The 15,359-nt window shown below is 39.1% G+C and overlaps 1 protein-coding gene across 1 annotated transcript; it reads right to left on the bottom strand.

Moving 5' to 3' along the window:
- Positions 1-1,922: 1,922 nt before the first annotated feature.
- ankk1 (ankyrin repeat and kinase domain containing 1) lies at positions 1,923-9,988 on the bottom strand. Its single transcript, XM_036598658.1, has 8 exons — positions 9,723-9,988; positions 9,358-9,637; positions 8,924-9,069; positions 8,766-8,815; positions 6,871-7,026; positions 4,939-5,051; positions 4,687-4,711; positions 1,923-4,581 (listed from the first exon to the last, which is right to left on the bottom strand). Exons 1-8 carry the CDS (start codon positions 9,923-9,925, stop codon positions 3,314-3,316), a joined length of 2,241 nt encoding a protein of 746 aa, XP_036454551.1. The 5' UTR covers positions 9,926-9,988; the 3' UTR covers positions 1,923-3,313.
- Between the last annotated feature and the right edge of the window lie 5,371 nt (positions 9,989-15,359).

The raw sequence follows: 15,359 nt of genomic DNA, 5'->3' as shown, positions 1-15,359 counted from the left end.
GTATATTTTATCATATTGAAAATTACACTGTGTCCCAAAAAATTGACATCATTTCGTAGTCTAATAACAGCCAATTCTCCCTCAAATGATCTCAAATTTTAACAAAACGTGTAAAAACTAACCAAGTTTAATTTTTAATGTTTTATTTTCAGGTTGAAGAATGGCATTCACTAGAAATGAAAAGGCATTTTGTGTGTTAGAATATGCTCGAACACAGTCAAACAAGAGTGTGCAGCGTGAATTTTTGAGAAAATTCAATAAAATGCACCAACTGGAAAGCAGATTTGGACATGGCACAAAAAATTCAAAGAGGAAGGCTGTCTGTGCAGGGCAAAGGGATCTGGACGACCACCAGTATCAGAAGATGTTACATTTGTGAAGCTTTGTGAAATCGCTTATAAAATCTACATCCCTCTGAATTTCTTGTTCCAATTTTGATTAAAAAAAATTGTTCAACATGAAGCCTATTTAATTTCATTTGCCTAGGACATGTAGTTACTCAGATATTCACATCTCAAATGATGTCAATTTCTTTGGGACACCCTGTACTTTGTAAATTATTCCATTTTTCATTCCATGCTGTCCAACAACACCACTTAATCGTGGTAAAATCACTGTAATGCTTGGCCTCTTGTGTCTTAATGCTTTATCTCACATTTCACACGATAAACTCACCTCCCACTCTCTACTGAACTTCAAGCATATTCAGACCAGTTCTGAAGCTTTATGGAGCATATAGCAACAATTTGTAACAAAGTTTTCTCTTCTGAGACAAATACCATCTGACAGATCAGGGGCGCAGAGCTCGGCGGATCCCTTCAAGTGCGCTGAAGTGTTTGATGCACTGAATTGGGTGTAGTTTGATAAAGACATGGAGGTATGTGGTACCTTTGTGTTCAAATTTCTCTACTTAGCCCATCAGTGCAGCTGCAAATGGAGAATTAATGTTTTATTAACAACCGAATAGGTCCTTTGGAGTGAGGTCAGGGTTAAGAGTTTCAAAGAACACCTAGTCATGATGTAACACTTCTGAACCAGTATGCAACAATAGACTTCAGACATTGTAAAAGGGCTGGAAAAATAAACATAAATTAATGATAAACTGTGCAAGTTTATCACACATTCTATGCATGTCCAGCTTAAGGGTAAGAAAGTAGCAGTTTATTTTTTCTAGGTACCTTGGATGCACACTTGCATTTCAATTTTCAACTCTCCCAAATGCAACACTGTCTACAAATGCTTAATGTTGCTTCTATGCTACAACGTTTCATTTTGCAAGCTCTCCTTTATCAGCAGCATTATGGGAGGCTGCAGCTAAGGTATGCAGTGTTGTAAGTATTAGTTTCACATCCACCCCACCTTCTTTCTTTCAAACAATGATCCTGCACTGCAGCTTTTCCCCTCACACCGCTGACCCCTTCCCTCTACACCGCAGCAGCAGCAGGCTGTATTTCATGCATGGTACATGCCTGATCTTTCATTAATGAACATGGAAGTCACTATTGTATTGACTGCCGCTGCTCATGAAAGCTTCTCTGATGAGCTGCAAGGAGCAAAACCTATAAAAATGGATCAGAAGCTCTTCTCATGTAAGACAGCTACTGAGAAATCTGTAATTTCAGAATTTTGGGATTTTATACAACTTCAGTTCTTTACTTATCTGATTAGACACACATGAGCAAGAAGGTGAAATGAATAATTCCAATTATGCAATTATGTGCTTAATTACTCTAATGATGGTGTACCCTCTTTAACATGCGCCACCTGATTAGGTACATAAGGTTCCAACGCAGCACCAGTCGAATGTTTGGCCACAAATATCAACATAATCATATTACAACCATTTATCTCCATTTTTTTAATTCAATTTTTTTTATTTTACTAGGCACAACAGGGTTTTTTTTACACTGTGTGAACATTTTTAGAAGAACGGATCAACAGAAATGTTCCAAAATACTTGGAATAAAATCTCGTGTCATTAATTCATATTACAAGTTAAGGACATTTGGCTTTCTCTTGAAAAGGTACCATTTTAGAAATGGTACCCTTAACATGGTCTTATTAGGACAGCAACAATATACATTTTCTTTATTGCTACGATTTCTCACAATTTAGTATCGCAGTGAAGACATCAAAACTATGAAATAACACATGGAATTATTCACTGACCAAAAAAGTCTTACCTATACACACACACACACACACACACACACACACACACATATTTACATATATATATTACCGCTTCCATTCGTTTCAGCCACTTGCTTTCAGTTAAAGAACCGCAGGGATGTTCTGTAGGGAACTCAGTCTTAGAAGTTGGTTGCATTTTCTGCTTCTTACAATCCAAGTAATCCCAAACATATTCAGTGATGTTGTTCTCTGGGCTCTGGGGTGGTCAGCCCACCGTGTTGTCAACACCAACAATGTCTTTGTTTGATTTGCAAATGTCCTTCCTTTTTATCTATTTACTTTTTTCAGTAACAGCTTCTTGACAGCTACACATCCTTTCAGACTCACCAGTAACCAGATATGATTCAGGTGGTGGACCATTCCCAACACAGCAGTGAAACTGACATATATACATAAATATAAATACATAAAACCTCAGTTAGCCACAGTCAGCCACAGTTAGCCACAACCATGTGTCACTGCTTTGTTGAGAGCGGTCCACCATCCAAATATATTCTGTGGTAATAATTACTCACACCATGTAATAAAATCAAGTCCTTGTACATGTTGTTGATACTGTTCATGGGCTTTAGATACAAAGCAAAGAAGTCAATCAGCAGTAGAGCCCTGCTGAGCAGCCGTTAGAATGTTGTCACACCAGTTCTCACCAGCTCTCTGCTGTGGAAGTGGTTTAAGGGATTGAAATGCCATGAATGGATTTCATTCCTTCACAATGAGATTATCTCTGTAGATGTATTAAGACATGTTTCTTCCTGTCAGTGGTGGCTTACACAATTATGAGGCTATAAAGCGAACCAAATGCATATTCACCCGCCGACGAACTGAGTACAGTGGAAGTGCCATTCATTCACTGTGGAGGAGTGAATTCCCGACAGGCTACCTGTGTCTGAGGGTGGCTTTTTTGTTTCATTCAGTGAGCCATCACATTATGAAAATGTCCCTGTGCAAAATCAATAGAAATATATTAGCAAAACGAGAAAAATAAATCACAATAGAGGCGGGAAGAGGAGGACGTGGAGGGGTGGAATCGATACAAGAAATCAATGCACTCCTCCCCCTCCATCCTAATGCTGTTATCGGTCATTACATGTGGCTTGTTTTGAATGTCTTATCTAGTGTTCTAGCTGTCCAGTAACTGCACAATCTCTTCGTTGTGGTGCTGTTGAGCCAAGGCTAAGGCCGTGTACCCTTTAGAGTTTACTGTGTATCTACACGCATTATTCATCAGCAGGGCTTTCACGATGGGGGCGTTGCCGGCCTGCACGGCCAGGTGCAGTGGGGTATTCTGACTGCTGTTCTGGGCGTTGACATCGGCCTGCTTGGCGATGAGCTGCAACACGCTTGGAAAGATACCTTTGCTGCACGCCAGGTGGAGGGGCGTCCAGCCGCCGTCCTCACTCAGGTTGGGGTTGGCACCGGCGGTCAACAGCACAGCCACCACCTCTTCTTTCATGTGGTAGCAAGCCAGGTGCAAGGCCGTCCAGCCACCTTCGCCCTGGGCATCCAACGAGCCTTTGTGCTCCTCAAGCACCAGCACCGTCTCTGGATGGCCCTTCAACGCGGCCAGCTGCATGGGTGTCCACTTTTGATGGGTTCTAACATCAGGGTCTGCCCCATGGTTCAACAAGAACCTGCAGATGCCAGTGCATCCTCTCAGAGCAGCTAAATGCAAGGCACTGTAGTTATGTCCATTGATACTATTCACATCCGCCTTGTTCTGCACCAGCAGCCGAACCACTCTGAAGTGACCCTCCTCAGCAGCCTGTTGCAAAGCAGTGGCTTTCTCAGCATCTGTCTTATTTGGGTCAGCTCCTTTCACAATCAGGAGTTTGGCTATGTTCAGGTAACCATACATGCAGGCTATATGCAGCGCTGTCCTTCCAGATAGGTGCTCTTGTTCGTCCACGCTGGTCAAGCGTGGCAGCAAAAGGCGCACGACGCTCTCATGGCCGTTCTGAGCAGCCAGGTGCAGAGGAGTCCATCCATCCTTGTCCTTGACATCTGCTGTAGCCTTGTTGTCAAGTAGCAGACGAACAGCGCGGTCGTCCCCACCCTGCACTGCGAAATGGAGTGGGTTCCACAGGTCTTGGTCGCCAAGGTTGACGTCGGCCCCGTTGTCAATGAGCAAGGTGCAGATATCGTAGAACTTCCGGAGCAATGCGACGATGAGTGGCGTGTAGCCTTTAGTGCTTCGGCAGTTCACTGAAGCCCCCAGACTCAACACCATCCGCACGCTCTCAACGTCACTGCTGGCAGCGGCGTGGTGGAGGAGAGAGTTGTTGTCCCTGAAGAGCATTGAGATGTGCTCTTTCCTTAAGACATTCTTGAATGATACAAAATCCTTCTGCTCCAGGTATGACAGAATGCTTTGGCTCGAACTGTTAACATCTGTTAACCAAGACAGAACACCAAAGGACAGAAACCCTGTGTTTAAAATTCTGGGATATAAACAGAGCTTTCAACAATAGTATGTATAACACTTTAAAAACCAACCTGATTGTCCATCGGGTGGATCATTCTGGAAAAGCAAAGGTTCAGAGTAAATTTTCAGAAAAGTAAAAAAGGACAGAAGTTTCAGTAATTATTAAAACATAAAAACTGCCTTGATGAATGTCTTGTGCAAACTGAGAGGCAAAAGGGAACCCATAGTATAGTAGGGTGGATTTCAAATACAGCAGCTGAGCTTTAGCTTCTCTAAAACCCTCAAACTGCTGACAATGTGCTGCATGACCAAAACTCACTTACTCTCCTGTGCCAGATGGAGGGGGGTGATCTGAGCTTAAACGATCCCTTCTTTATCTGTATCTTGTCTGGGATTTTCAGAACATCACTTAGAGCTTCAGTCATCCACACCGCTTCTGCAGAGAAAGAGATCATGCTGCTGTGGAAACCGGAAGAGTGAAATAACCTCAGGAGGAGTAAACTCCTTCAGAGCTCAATTTACTCTGACAGAGGTTAATCTCCCTCAGTTTAACTCTCCTGCACTGCTTATTTTACTGCATGTGCACTTCTGGTCAGTCTGTTGGCTCTCAACCCACACTCATTACAACACAAAATATGCAGCTGGCCACCAAATGACTTGTAGCCTCGAGTGTCTTAATCAAATGGTGCTTAACGGGGAGGGATTAAAGAGTAGTGCAGAAGACATAACCATGCTAATCACGGAGCCTTTTTTTAGGAATGTGATGCTCAAGTTTAATCACATTCTGCTCATTATACAACACTGGGCTGAAATTAGCAGAATTATTAAACTATTTTAATGCATGAATGCAAATGGAGATGATTGCTATTCATTGACACAGCTGCTAAATCAAATAACTTTAATGAGATCTCTTACTAAAATGTAATTAGATGCTTTACTAAAGGTGCCCCGTTCAGGAGATAAACAAAACAGAATGCTGATAAAAGATTCCGTAATACAGCTTTTCTACGTCTAAAAAGGCAAATGAATGTCAAGAGGATGCAAAACAGTGTTGCACAGAGCTGAACACTGCTTAAAAGGGAATTCCACTGAATTTGTGCATAATGAAATCGTTAGGATGTAAGCAAAGTCATTCACAGTGGATGCTCCATCCTACACTGTCAGAAAAAGGTACTGTTCAGGCACATTCTTCATTCAAAAAATGTAAATGTACCCTCAAAGTCACAACAATGATTTTTACTGTGTGCCTTAAATACATTTTTTTAAAGGGTAAAGGTACATATTTGTACTTTTTCATAACCTAATGGAATATGATACAATTATGTTACCTAACTAAAGGAAATGAAGATGTCCCCTTGAGTGTACCATCCCAGTAACAAGAGGGGTACCACCCCAGTGACAGTTTAGTACCTTTTTTCTGAGTGTAGAAAAACTTGCCGAGTCAGAATTGATCACAGTGATGTCTGAAATTGTTTAATATGCCTAAAAAGCTCCATCACAGAAAGTTCTTATCCAAAATGATAATGAATACGCTGCCTGATGCCTGAGACTTTCTTTAAAAAAAACATTTTTTTAAACACATTCATGGCAGAGGGTTACATGCAGGGCAAAATAGTCCCCAGACCAGGGGTCAGCAACCCAAATGTTAAGAAGAGCTATTTGGTCCTTTCAACAAAAATCAAACCACCTTGGCAGCCACAACATGTCCACTTTACCATCTTGGCTGTAAATATGTCTCAGTGTGTGCTAATGTACTAGTACAGGCTAACAATGTAATATAAACGAAAACGCAGACTTACTTTGCTCTGCTATAAGCTTTAGCTCAGCTATAGCCGCTTTTCTCGCATCTCCGACAGGAAACTTTTCCACAAAGGAGTTTCTTGAGAGGCTGAGGTCAACTTCACATTCGCCAGCCTCTTGTTCAATGTCACAAAGATGAAGTCAGTTTCTCATTAGAATTTTCCTGTTCCATCTTAAATGGTGCCTGCAGTTATATTCTGGTGCCTCAGGTACCATTTAACGTGGAACAGGAAAGTTTGAATGAGAAGCTGACTTCATTTTTGTGACTTTTTAGTGTTTGACTGTAAAAAACTCTCTACAATGTCCTTTTTCACATTAAACCATTCTGATTGACTTTAGATACATCTCAAAGACTGAATTAGGCAGATATTTTAAATAATCAGTAAATTCCCCTTTAATTCTTCGTGGTTGAAACCAAATCTAAAGCCATGTGTTTTTATCAGATGTGCTATTACCAGAGAAGGCAGGTCTTTGGCTGCAGCTTTGGTGCCAGCATTGCTGCATCAGTTCAATCATGTCCTCACACTCCTGAGGCTTGTCATCAGGGATCTTCTCCAAACTCAGCCTTTTGCCAGATGACACTCTGAGCAATATTTCAGTCATATTCATTCCTACATCAAAGAGCAGAAAATAGGTGGTCTATAATGCTTAGATATTAAGTATATATATAAACTATCTATATAAAATATCTACACCTATACATTAAAATAAATATTTTAATAAAATGAGATGATGCCCTATAATGTAGCAGCCCATTCCCACCAGAGAGAAGAAAAAATATCACCTGTAACTTGTCCTCCTCCGTTTCTTGCAGTAATATATCAATATTTTGAATTAACATCTGAAGATGATAACTTATTTTTTTGAGATATTGACTTAGCATCTCAAAATAATGACTCATTGACATAGTAAGTCGATATTTTGAGAAAATGTTATTTAGAGACACTAAGTAAAGGTTTTGGGATAATAAGTTATCATTTTAAGATTCTAAGTCGAAGTTTTGAGAAAATTAGTCAATATTTTGAGAAAAAAGTCACTTTTTCATACTTCTACCAGAAAGTGAAGAAGAAAAACATTTTTTCTCCTTTACCTGGTGGGAATAAGCCTCCAAGTAGACTATATGGCCAAAAGTATGTGGACACTTGACCATCACACATGTATAAGCTTGATTTACATCCCGTTCCAAAACCCTGGTCATTAATATGGAGTCAGATAAAACAGCCTCCGCTGTTTTAGGGAGGCTTTTCACAAGATTTTGGAGTGTGTCTGTGTGTCCATTCAGTCAAAAGAGCATTTGTAAGGTCAGGCACTGATGTAAGACGAAAAGGCGTGGCTCACACTTAATGTTTCAATTCATCTCAAAGGTGTTCAGAGGGATTGAGGTCAGAACTCTGTTCAGGCTACTGGATTTCCACCACATCAAACTCATCAAACCACATCTTTATGGACCTTGCTTTGTGCGCACAGCTATGCTAGACAGGAAAGCGCCTTCCCCAAACTGTTGCCACAAAGTTGGAAGCGTGTAATCATCTAAAATATCTTTATTTACTGTAGCATTAACTTTATTCTTTACTAGAACTAAGACGCTGAGCCCAAACCCTGAAAACAGCCCCAGAGCATTATCCCCCTCTACCAAACGTTACTGTTGGCACTATGCATTCTGGTACATAGTGTTCGCCTGGTATCCACTAAATGTCCATCAGACTGCCAGATTCATCACTCCAGAGAACGTTTCCACTGACCCAGAGTCCAGTAGCAGCGTGCTTTACACGACTCTAGCCGATGCTTGGTATTGAGCATGTGATCTCTGGCCTGTGTGCAGCTGCTCGGCCATGGAAACCTATTTCATGAAGCTCCTGTCGCACACTTTGTGTGCTGATGTTGATTCCAGAGGTGGTCTGGAACTCTGTAGTGAGTGACACAACAGAAAATTGGCACTATGCATTTTAGCACTTTGTGTGCCCACTCAGATCCATGGCTGAGCTGGTTTTGCTCCTAGGTGCTTCCTTTTCACAATAATAGCACTTACAGTTGCCCGGGGCAGATCTAGCAGAGCAGAATTTTCATGAACTGACGTGTGGCAAAGGTGGCATCCCAAGACAGTGCCACATTTAGTAACTGAGCTCTTAAGTACGACTCATTGTACTGCCATTGCTTGTCTACAGAGATTGCATGGCTATGTGCTTGATTTTATACACTCATTGGCAATGATTCTGATTAAAATACCTGAGCTCAACAATTACGAGCAGTGTCCACATACTTTTGGCCATGCAGTGTGTCATTATAAGACTATTTTTATCAGATCAGCAAACCTGTATGCTAAAAGAGTGACATTAGGATGCAGATGTACCAGAGTATGGACGCTTCTGGGTTAAAATCTCCCACATCACAATGGAGAAGCTGTTGTTATGGAGAAAACAGATAGTGTCCTTAATGACTACAGATTACAAAGTCTGCAGACAGTTAGTGTTCACATGAACATTTTTTTAAACATTTGGACAAACTCACCTGTAAACATCATACTTGACAGTAGGAGGCTCAGGAGTTTGGGAAAAAGTTTCTGGGGGAATGTAACTAATGTTTCCCCGAGCTGTCAAATGTTCAATGAACTTGCTAGAAGATTCTTCCCATTTAATTAGACCAAAATCTGAAATCTTACAGAAGTAAAAGAAAAAAAGTTATTTATTGTTCTGTTATAGTATATTATATATGTTGGATCTTTTCCAACTCTCAGCTTTAACTGACTTGCCTCACTGAAAGCTAATCGCTACCACTATAGCATCATGTGAACTGCATGACTAGACCACTACACACTTGCCTCTATGTCAAGTTGTTAAATAACCTCAAATAGACTTTGAGTGAACAGCATGGTGACTTTGGCACACAGTTTGCAGATGCTGGTGGGGAATCGAACATACAACATGAAAAAGTAATAGCAGCACCTTAACATGAAGATGATCATCAAGCAGGATGTTTGTCAGCTTTAAGTTGAGATGAAGAAGAGGGGGATTCATGCTGTGAAGGAAGTTCATGCCCATGGTCACCTCATGGATCATCTGAAACTTCTTTGGCCACATCAGAATATGAGTTGCGAGAAGACTGTCCAGGGACCCTTTGTTCATATACTCCATTACGACAGCAGGTGGGTCCTTACACAGCCCATAATTGGATATCAGGTATTTGAATTTGGTCTTCCCTATTGTGGAGACCTGCACCATGTTACTAAGAAGAGAAAGATATGACATTTGTAATCCACACACCAATAGCATGAGTCAAGTAGATGTATTGTAAGATGAGACAGACATACCTGTAATCACTCGAGCTAGTGAAAGTCTTGACGGCACACTTCTCCCTCCATAGCTTGAGCTTCACTTTGTAGACTTGGCCAAAACTGCGGTCAGATATTTTGTCCCAGTCTACTTCAAAATCCTCTTTTTTAAAATAGGTGAATCTGTCCAGGCTGCTTTCACTAGACCTCTCAGTTGGTGATGAGGAGCTCATTTCGGTCATTCTGTAGTTTTCCAAATTTTAGATAATTTACAACAGAAGCTTGGACAGAGTTAGAGCTCTTTCTTCAACAGCTGCACCTAATACAAAAACTAGGCTTGCGCTGTTGGGAGGAGCTCAGAGCGCTGATTATTTGCATAAAAATGTGACATAGCCAGTCTTTCAGGTTGTACAGGTAAGAGGGCATAGATTCTGGTAAACTGATCATGTGACCAACTGGCTTGGCTTTTGTGTACTAGATTTTTTACATAGCAGAGAAATATTTGTAAAAGAATGTGAACACAGTTTATAAAGTGCAGTTATGACTGTTAAACTGTATTTATTATGAATTGTATTACTCAGGATATTTTACATTATCTGCCAAGATGAATATAACTATAAACTTAATTACAGAGAGATAAACACACTTTCTTTCATGTAACATTTAAACGACAGGTTTCTGGCCCTGTCATAAACATTGCATCATCATTTCTCTGTGGCTAAACAAGAACAGATTTGGTAACACTTACTTGAACCCTGCTACACAACATTGACATAAGCATGCCATAAACATGTTATAGCAGATGTTGGATGCTGTCATGATGACTTGGCAGATTTTGTTCAGTAATATAGCAATATACTGGTAATTGTCATGAAAGATGTAGCAATATTAGAAGGTTGTCAATGTAACGTAGCAGGGTTTAAGTAAAGTGCTACCACAGATGTGGTAAAAATATTATTTCCTTCTCCAGTAAATGCCACTTATTAATAAACCCTTGCAGTCCGTGCTGCTTTGTCTTCAGTATGATGTAACTAGTGTACGGATTAATTTTAAATGGTATTTATTCTAAAACAACCTCCCCAGCTGAGCACACAGTGGCTGCTAAAACTGAGCCTTTGAATGGCCACCCAGAGAGACCATCCATATAGTTGAAATGCATGCTGCTTTGTCAAGAGAATAGCAGCCTCTGGTCATTTTCCATTGATGCAAGGACCAAAATTGCAGGTGGTCTTTTCAAGGTCAAGCATCGTGTTCTTATGTATGCTGCATAGCTTTTACACTGTGCTTTAGTTTATTTTTGCTTCAAATTCTTTATGTGAACTCCCCCGGCTGTACGTTTGTGTTATACGAAGAGAAAATGAAGGTTGCTAAGGGAGATTTTTACTGTGCGAGATAAAAAAAAAAATCAATAAGTAAATAGTTATCTCTGCAGAGTAAAGATGGCTGTGGTTTCTGTTATGCTGGATGTAGCATGGCCACAAATGATTCTCTTTTGCACACACTCCATAACTCATAACTCAAGGTCTAGAATGATTTCAGCTGGGCCATGATTCTTTTACAATGAGGCTGCTACAAATGAGACTTTTACTGATTGCCACAAAGTGAGGTTAAGGTAACAATCACAAACACATACTATTATGTATTAGTTGTTATGGCTATAATAAAAAGGAGATACATATATCTTATCATTCTGTGGGTAACACTTTACCTGAACCCTGCTTCATAACACTGACACATCCAAATGTGTAATGATATACGCTGTTTTGTGCTGTCATGACAGATTTTGTTCAATAATATAACAGTGTCATGTTATCATTACTGGTAACAGTCATAACAGATGCTTTAATGTTTGATAACAGCTTATGTGATAAATTTTGCAATAAGATGGTTCTTTAGAAAAGACAACAGTTCCGTATAGAACCATTTTGATGCTTAAAGGGTTGTTTGCGTCATAAAATGGCTTCTTTGCATTTGAAAAGGGTTCTACGTAGCATTAAAAAGACATTGTATTCTTTGTTATGATGTCAAGTGTGTAACAGTAGAAGAACGCTTTTTTGTTCTATATAAAAGCTTTTTAAAGAGGTTCTATATAGAATTCTATGCAGCACATTCTCCATCAGTCTGAAGAGCCATTTCATGATGCAAAGAACCCTTTAAGCACGCAAATGGTTCTTTGAGTGTTTATGGTTCTATACAGAACCACTGTCTTTACTAAGGAACCCTTGAAGAACCATCTTTTTTTTAAGAGTGTAGCATTTCATGACAACTGACATAAGCCTACAGAAATATTTATACAGGATTATTCCAAGTTGTCATAATGGCTGCTTTTGCCAATTTTGCTGTCATTTCTCCTCTGTAAGCGACTGGCTTGTTGAAATAAGCCTTTTTAAAAATATCTATTTAGGTTTATATCAGTTGTCATGAAAGGCTGTGCACCGTTAAGTATAGCCAGGATTACACAATATTTAATACTATTTCTGTTTCCCAATTTGAAATCAAATCATCTCATGATATTTTCTGCACTAACACAGCAGATTCTGATAATTCAGGTTTTGGAGTTTTAAAGACTTGTACAGTTTTATGCTGGATTTTTTTTACTATTAAATGTTGCTACAAATGAAAAGTAAATTTAAAACCGCATTTTAAAAATACCTGTTTAAGATATTTGCACATATACAATGCAAAACATGGTGAATGCTGTTTGTTTGAGATCTGTTATAGGTCTGTTAAAATTCAAATATTTTTTGATTAATAACAAATAATAGGTGTTATGTAAAAATACAGCAGACTCCTGTATTGAAATTACAGTTTATTATGGTAAGAGTACAGAAGAATCTAGAAGTTATGCAGGTGAGAAAAGTATACAGTTGTTATTTTACTGCTACTTGCTGTTAATATAGTGCCACGTGTTTACACCAGAGCACACTTTGTTTACACTTTCAATTACACAAAACTATTTAAGCTTTCTTTTTTTTTTTTAAGTGATCCACTCTGAAACTGTTACCTTGTTACCTAAATCTGCCTTGCCTCTGGCTCATCACAGCTACACTCATGAGCAATGCTGGCTTGTTACTGATTAATTGCTGTGTCCTTTTTTCACCTACATGCTGTAGCTGGAAAATGAATTATGACAAAACTCACATTAAAATACAGCTGAAGGAGATGCAGCATGCATGTATGTACAGTGGAGTCCAAAAGTCTGAGACCACGAATGAAAATGCTTCTACTTTGCGTCCCTCAAATTTAACACAAAGACTCTCACTACAAATTCTATTATCAGCCTAACAATTTAAATGAACAGAAGAATCTTTGAAATTTCAACACGGATTACAAAATTTCTTAATGTAAAATGTTTTTTTTTTGCTTTAATGACAGCATGCACTCAAGCAATTTTGCTTAAATTTAAGTAGTAACCAACAAATAGTGCAGAATCTTTTCATTTTAATTCTCTTCATTTTATTGTTCTTTGTTTTAAATTTTTCTAAATTCTAGTCTTCAGGTTTAAATGAACAAAAATCCCAGATTTTCAGTATGCTCTCAGACTTTTGGACCCCTCTGTATGACAGTGTAAGTGTGTGCATACTGTTTGTGTGTGTGGTGGGATGGAGGAAAGTGCTCACAGAGGAATATTTACATATTAATCTGCGTTGGCATTCCTCAAGTGTGGCTGTTAATAGGCACATTAAGCAGCGAAGAGTGATGAACAGCAAATCAATTCGTTATTGCTATTTATAAGAGCTCTCAGAGTAATCTTTCATCTCTAACGCTTGTCTATAATACCCTTTCGCCTGTCGTGTCTTAATGAAAATGATTAGAGAAACAAAAGGAGCTAATCACAGATAAGTTTTTCTGATCTAAATAGCTTGGAACAAAAAGATGAAAAAGGAACAGCCTGCACTCATCCTGGTGTGGTTCCATCAGATGTGAATTCTGGTTCTTTTGCATTAACCCTTTAAGGCCAGGGCAAAACAGCAGCCCTTTTCAACCATTTAATCTAGTCTTCTTTTTTAATAACAATGCTGTCATCGCATCTGCTTTTTTATATGTAAAGAACAGCTAACAAATCTGAAGAATCGTAGATTTTTATTTTGTGTGTCATAAACTACCACTCTGATTAAGCAAATCTATTAACTGGAGTACACTTTACCTTTCAGTCAACCTGTGATCTGGATAAAGGCAGCATTGTGCTTCTTTTATATACAACATGGTAGCACACACATTTTACTATGCTCAACATGGACATGGACGCGAACCATCTATTCTTGAGGCAAACACCAGTAATGCATTTTTAGCAATACTTTAGGAAAGATATGGTCAGTACCAGCTGTATGTAATAAGTGACATTAGCAGCTTTTAAAGGCCCCCGCAGCCACCTGGGGGTCCCCTAACAACTGCTGGGTTACTACTGTACCATTAAGTTATCTATGATGCTCAAGTGAGGGGAAAAAAGTAACTAGTCTCAAAAAAAAGCAGAAAAAAATGAGAAGATAAAGAGAAAAAGCTTAAAAATAAATGTATGTTTTGGGTTTTGTTGTGGTGTGAATATTATCCTGTAATTTTTGGCTTGTACTTGGATAACAAGAAGTAGTGGATCTGGAGTCTGTCAGGAAAAGCTTAAACAGAATTTCTGACTAAGTTTCAGACTCACAAAGCCAAATAAACACAGGCGTGGTTAACTCATTTTCTCGCTTTAAAACAGCGGTTAACAGCTTTCTCTGTTAACTTGTTAGCTCAGACTGATTAATCATCATACGTGTGCACATAAAAGCGTGGCCAACAGCCAATCATGTGAAAAATAAAGAGTTGCCAAAGACAAAGAAATCATACTTCCCAGATATTTAAAAAGTAAAGCATTTTAAACAAAAAGCAATGCTTTGCCACCAAATTTAGATCCAACTAAGCTTAAAGTTAGCTGGGTGAACAAGAAATATTGCATTGTGAGACAGAGCCCTGCATCAGGAATGCTGAGACGGTGATCTATAATTTAAAGCAGCACAATGTAATATTACATCACATTAAAGTAGCATTACTGAGTCAGGAGAATAAGGAATACACCAAAATATGGTGTGCGTGTGCTGCTGCGAGTCACCCTGTAAATCCTGAAATAAGAGGTACCAGGATGAACTTGACGAGAGTTTTTCAGACCACATCATACAACTTTATGTATGATGAGTTCTCCAAATCCCCAAATCTTACATAGTGTTGCCTTAAATTGTAACTTATTAAAAGCAATACAGTTATCCAGTAATAAACGTACATAATTTAGATAACTGGTGGTAGTCATTGTTATTAGCTAGTCTGTAATTTCACAGTATATCAGTTTGCAGAAAGCGGCCCTCAAAAAATTCTGTTCAGGGCCCCCAAATACTGGATCCAGCCCTTATAACTCCAAAGATGTAGACACAAGAACACTGAATGCTGTATATAATAATTTGAAAGTAGTTTTGCTCTTCTTTTATTTTACCATAATTCAAAATAATAAACGAGCACACAGTTTTATAAAAGCATCTAAAAAAACGCCATCCTGGAAGGCTGACTATAGTGGCTTACATCAGAGCTTAGTCCCTGCACGACATCACACTGTGAGCTGGAAAAAGCACTGCGAGTCAGGCAGGCACAGGCTCAGTGTGGACCTGTGAAGAGCCGAGTGTTGAAACAGATGTCTTGCCAGTTTGC

This window comes from Colossoma macropomum, unplaced genomic scaffold (assembly GCF_904425465.1).
Source record: "Colossoma macropomum unplaced genomic scaffold, Colossoma_macropomum, whole genome shotgun sequence".
In the NCBI taxonomy this organism is placed as follows: Eukaryota; Metazoa; Chordata; class Actinopteri; order Characiformes; family Serrasalmidae; genus Colossoma; species Colossoma macropomum.
The sequence above is the reverse complement of the archived record's forward strand: the minus strand, read 5'-3'. Positions and strand labels throughout refer to the sequence as shown.

Bases quoted from the DNA above. Each gene is read 5' to 3' on its own strand.
- ankk1 (XM_036598658.1), bottom strand. From the start codon at position 9,925: ATGACCGAAATGAGCTCCTCATCACCAACTGAGAGGTCTAGTGAAAGC. The intron at 4,712-4,938 runs GTAAGTGAGTTT...TTGCTTTTCCAG, and splicing joins CCTCCATCTGGCACAGGAGA to AATGATCCACCCGATGGACA. The intron at 4,582-4,686 runs GTTGGTTTTTAA...CTTGGTTAACAG, and splicing joins TCCACCCGATGGACAATCAG to ATGTTAACAGTTCGAGCCAA.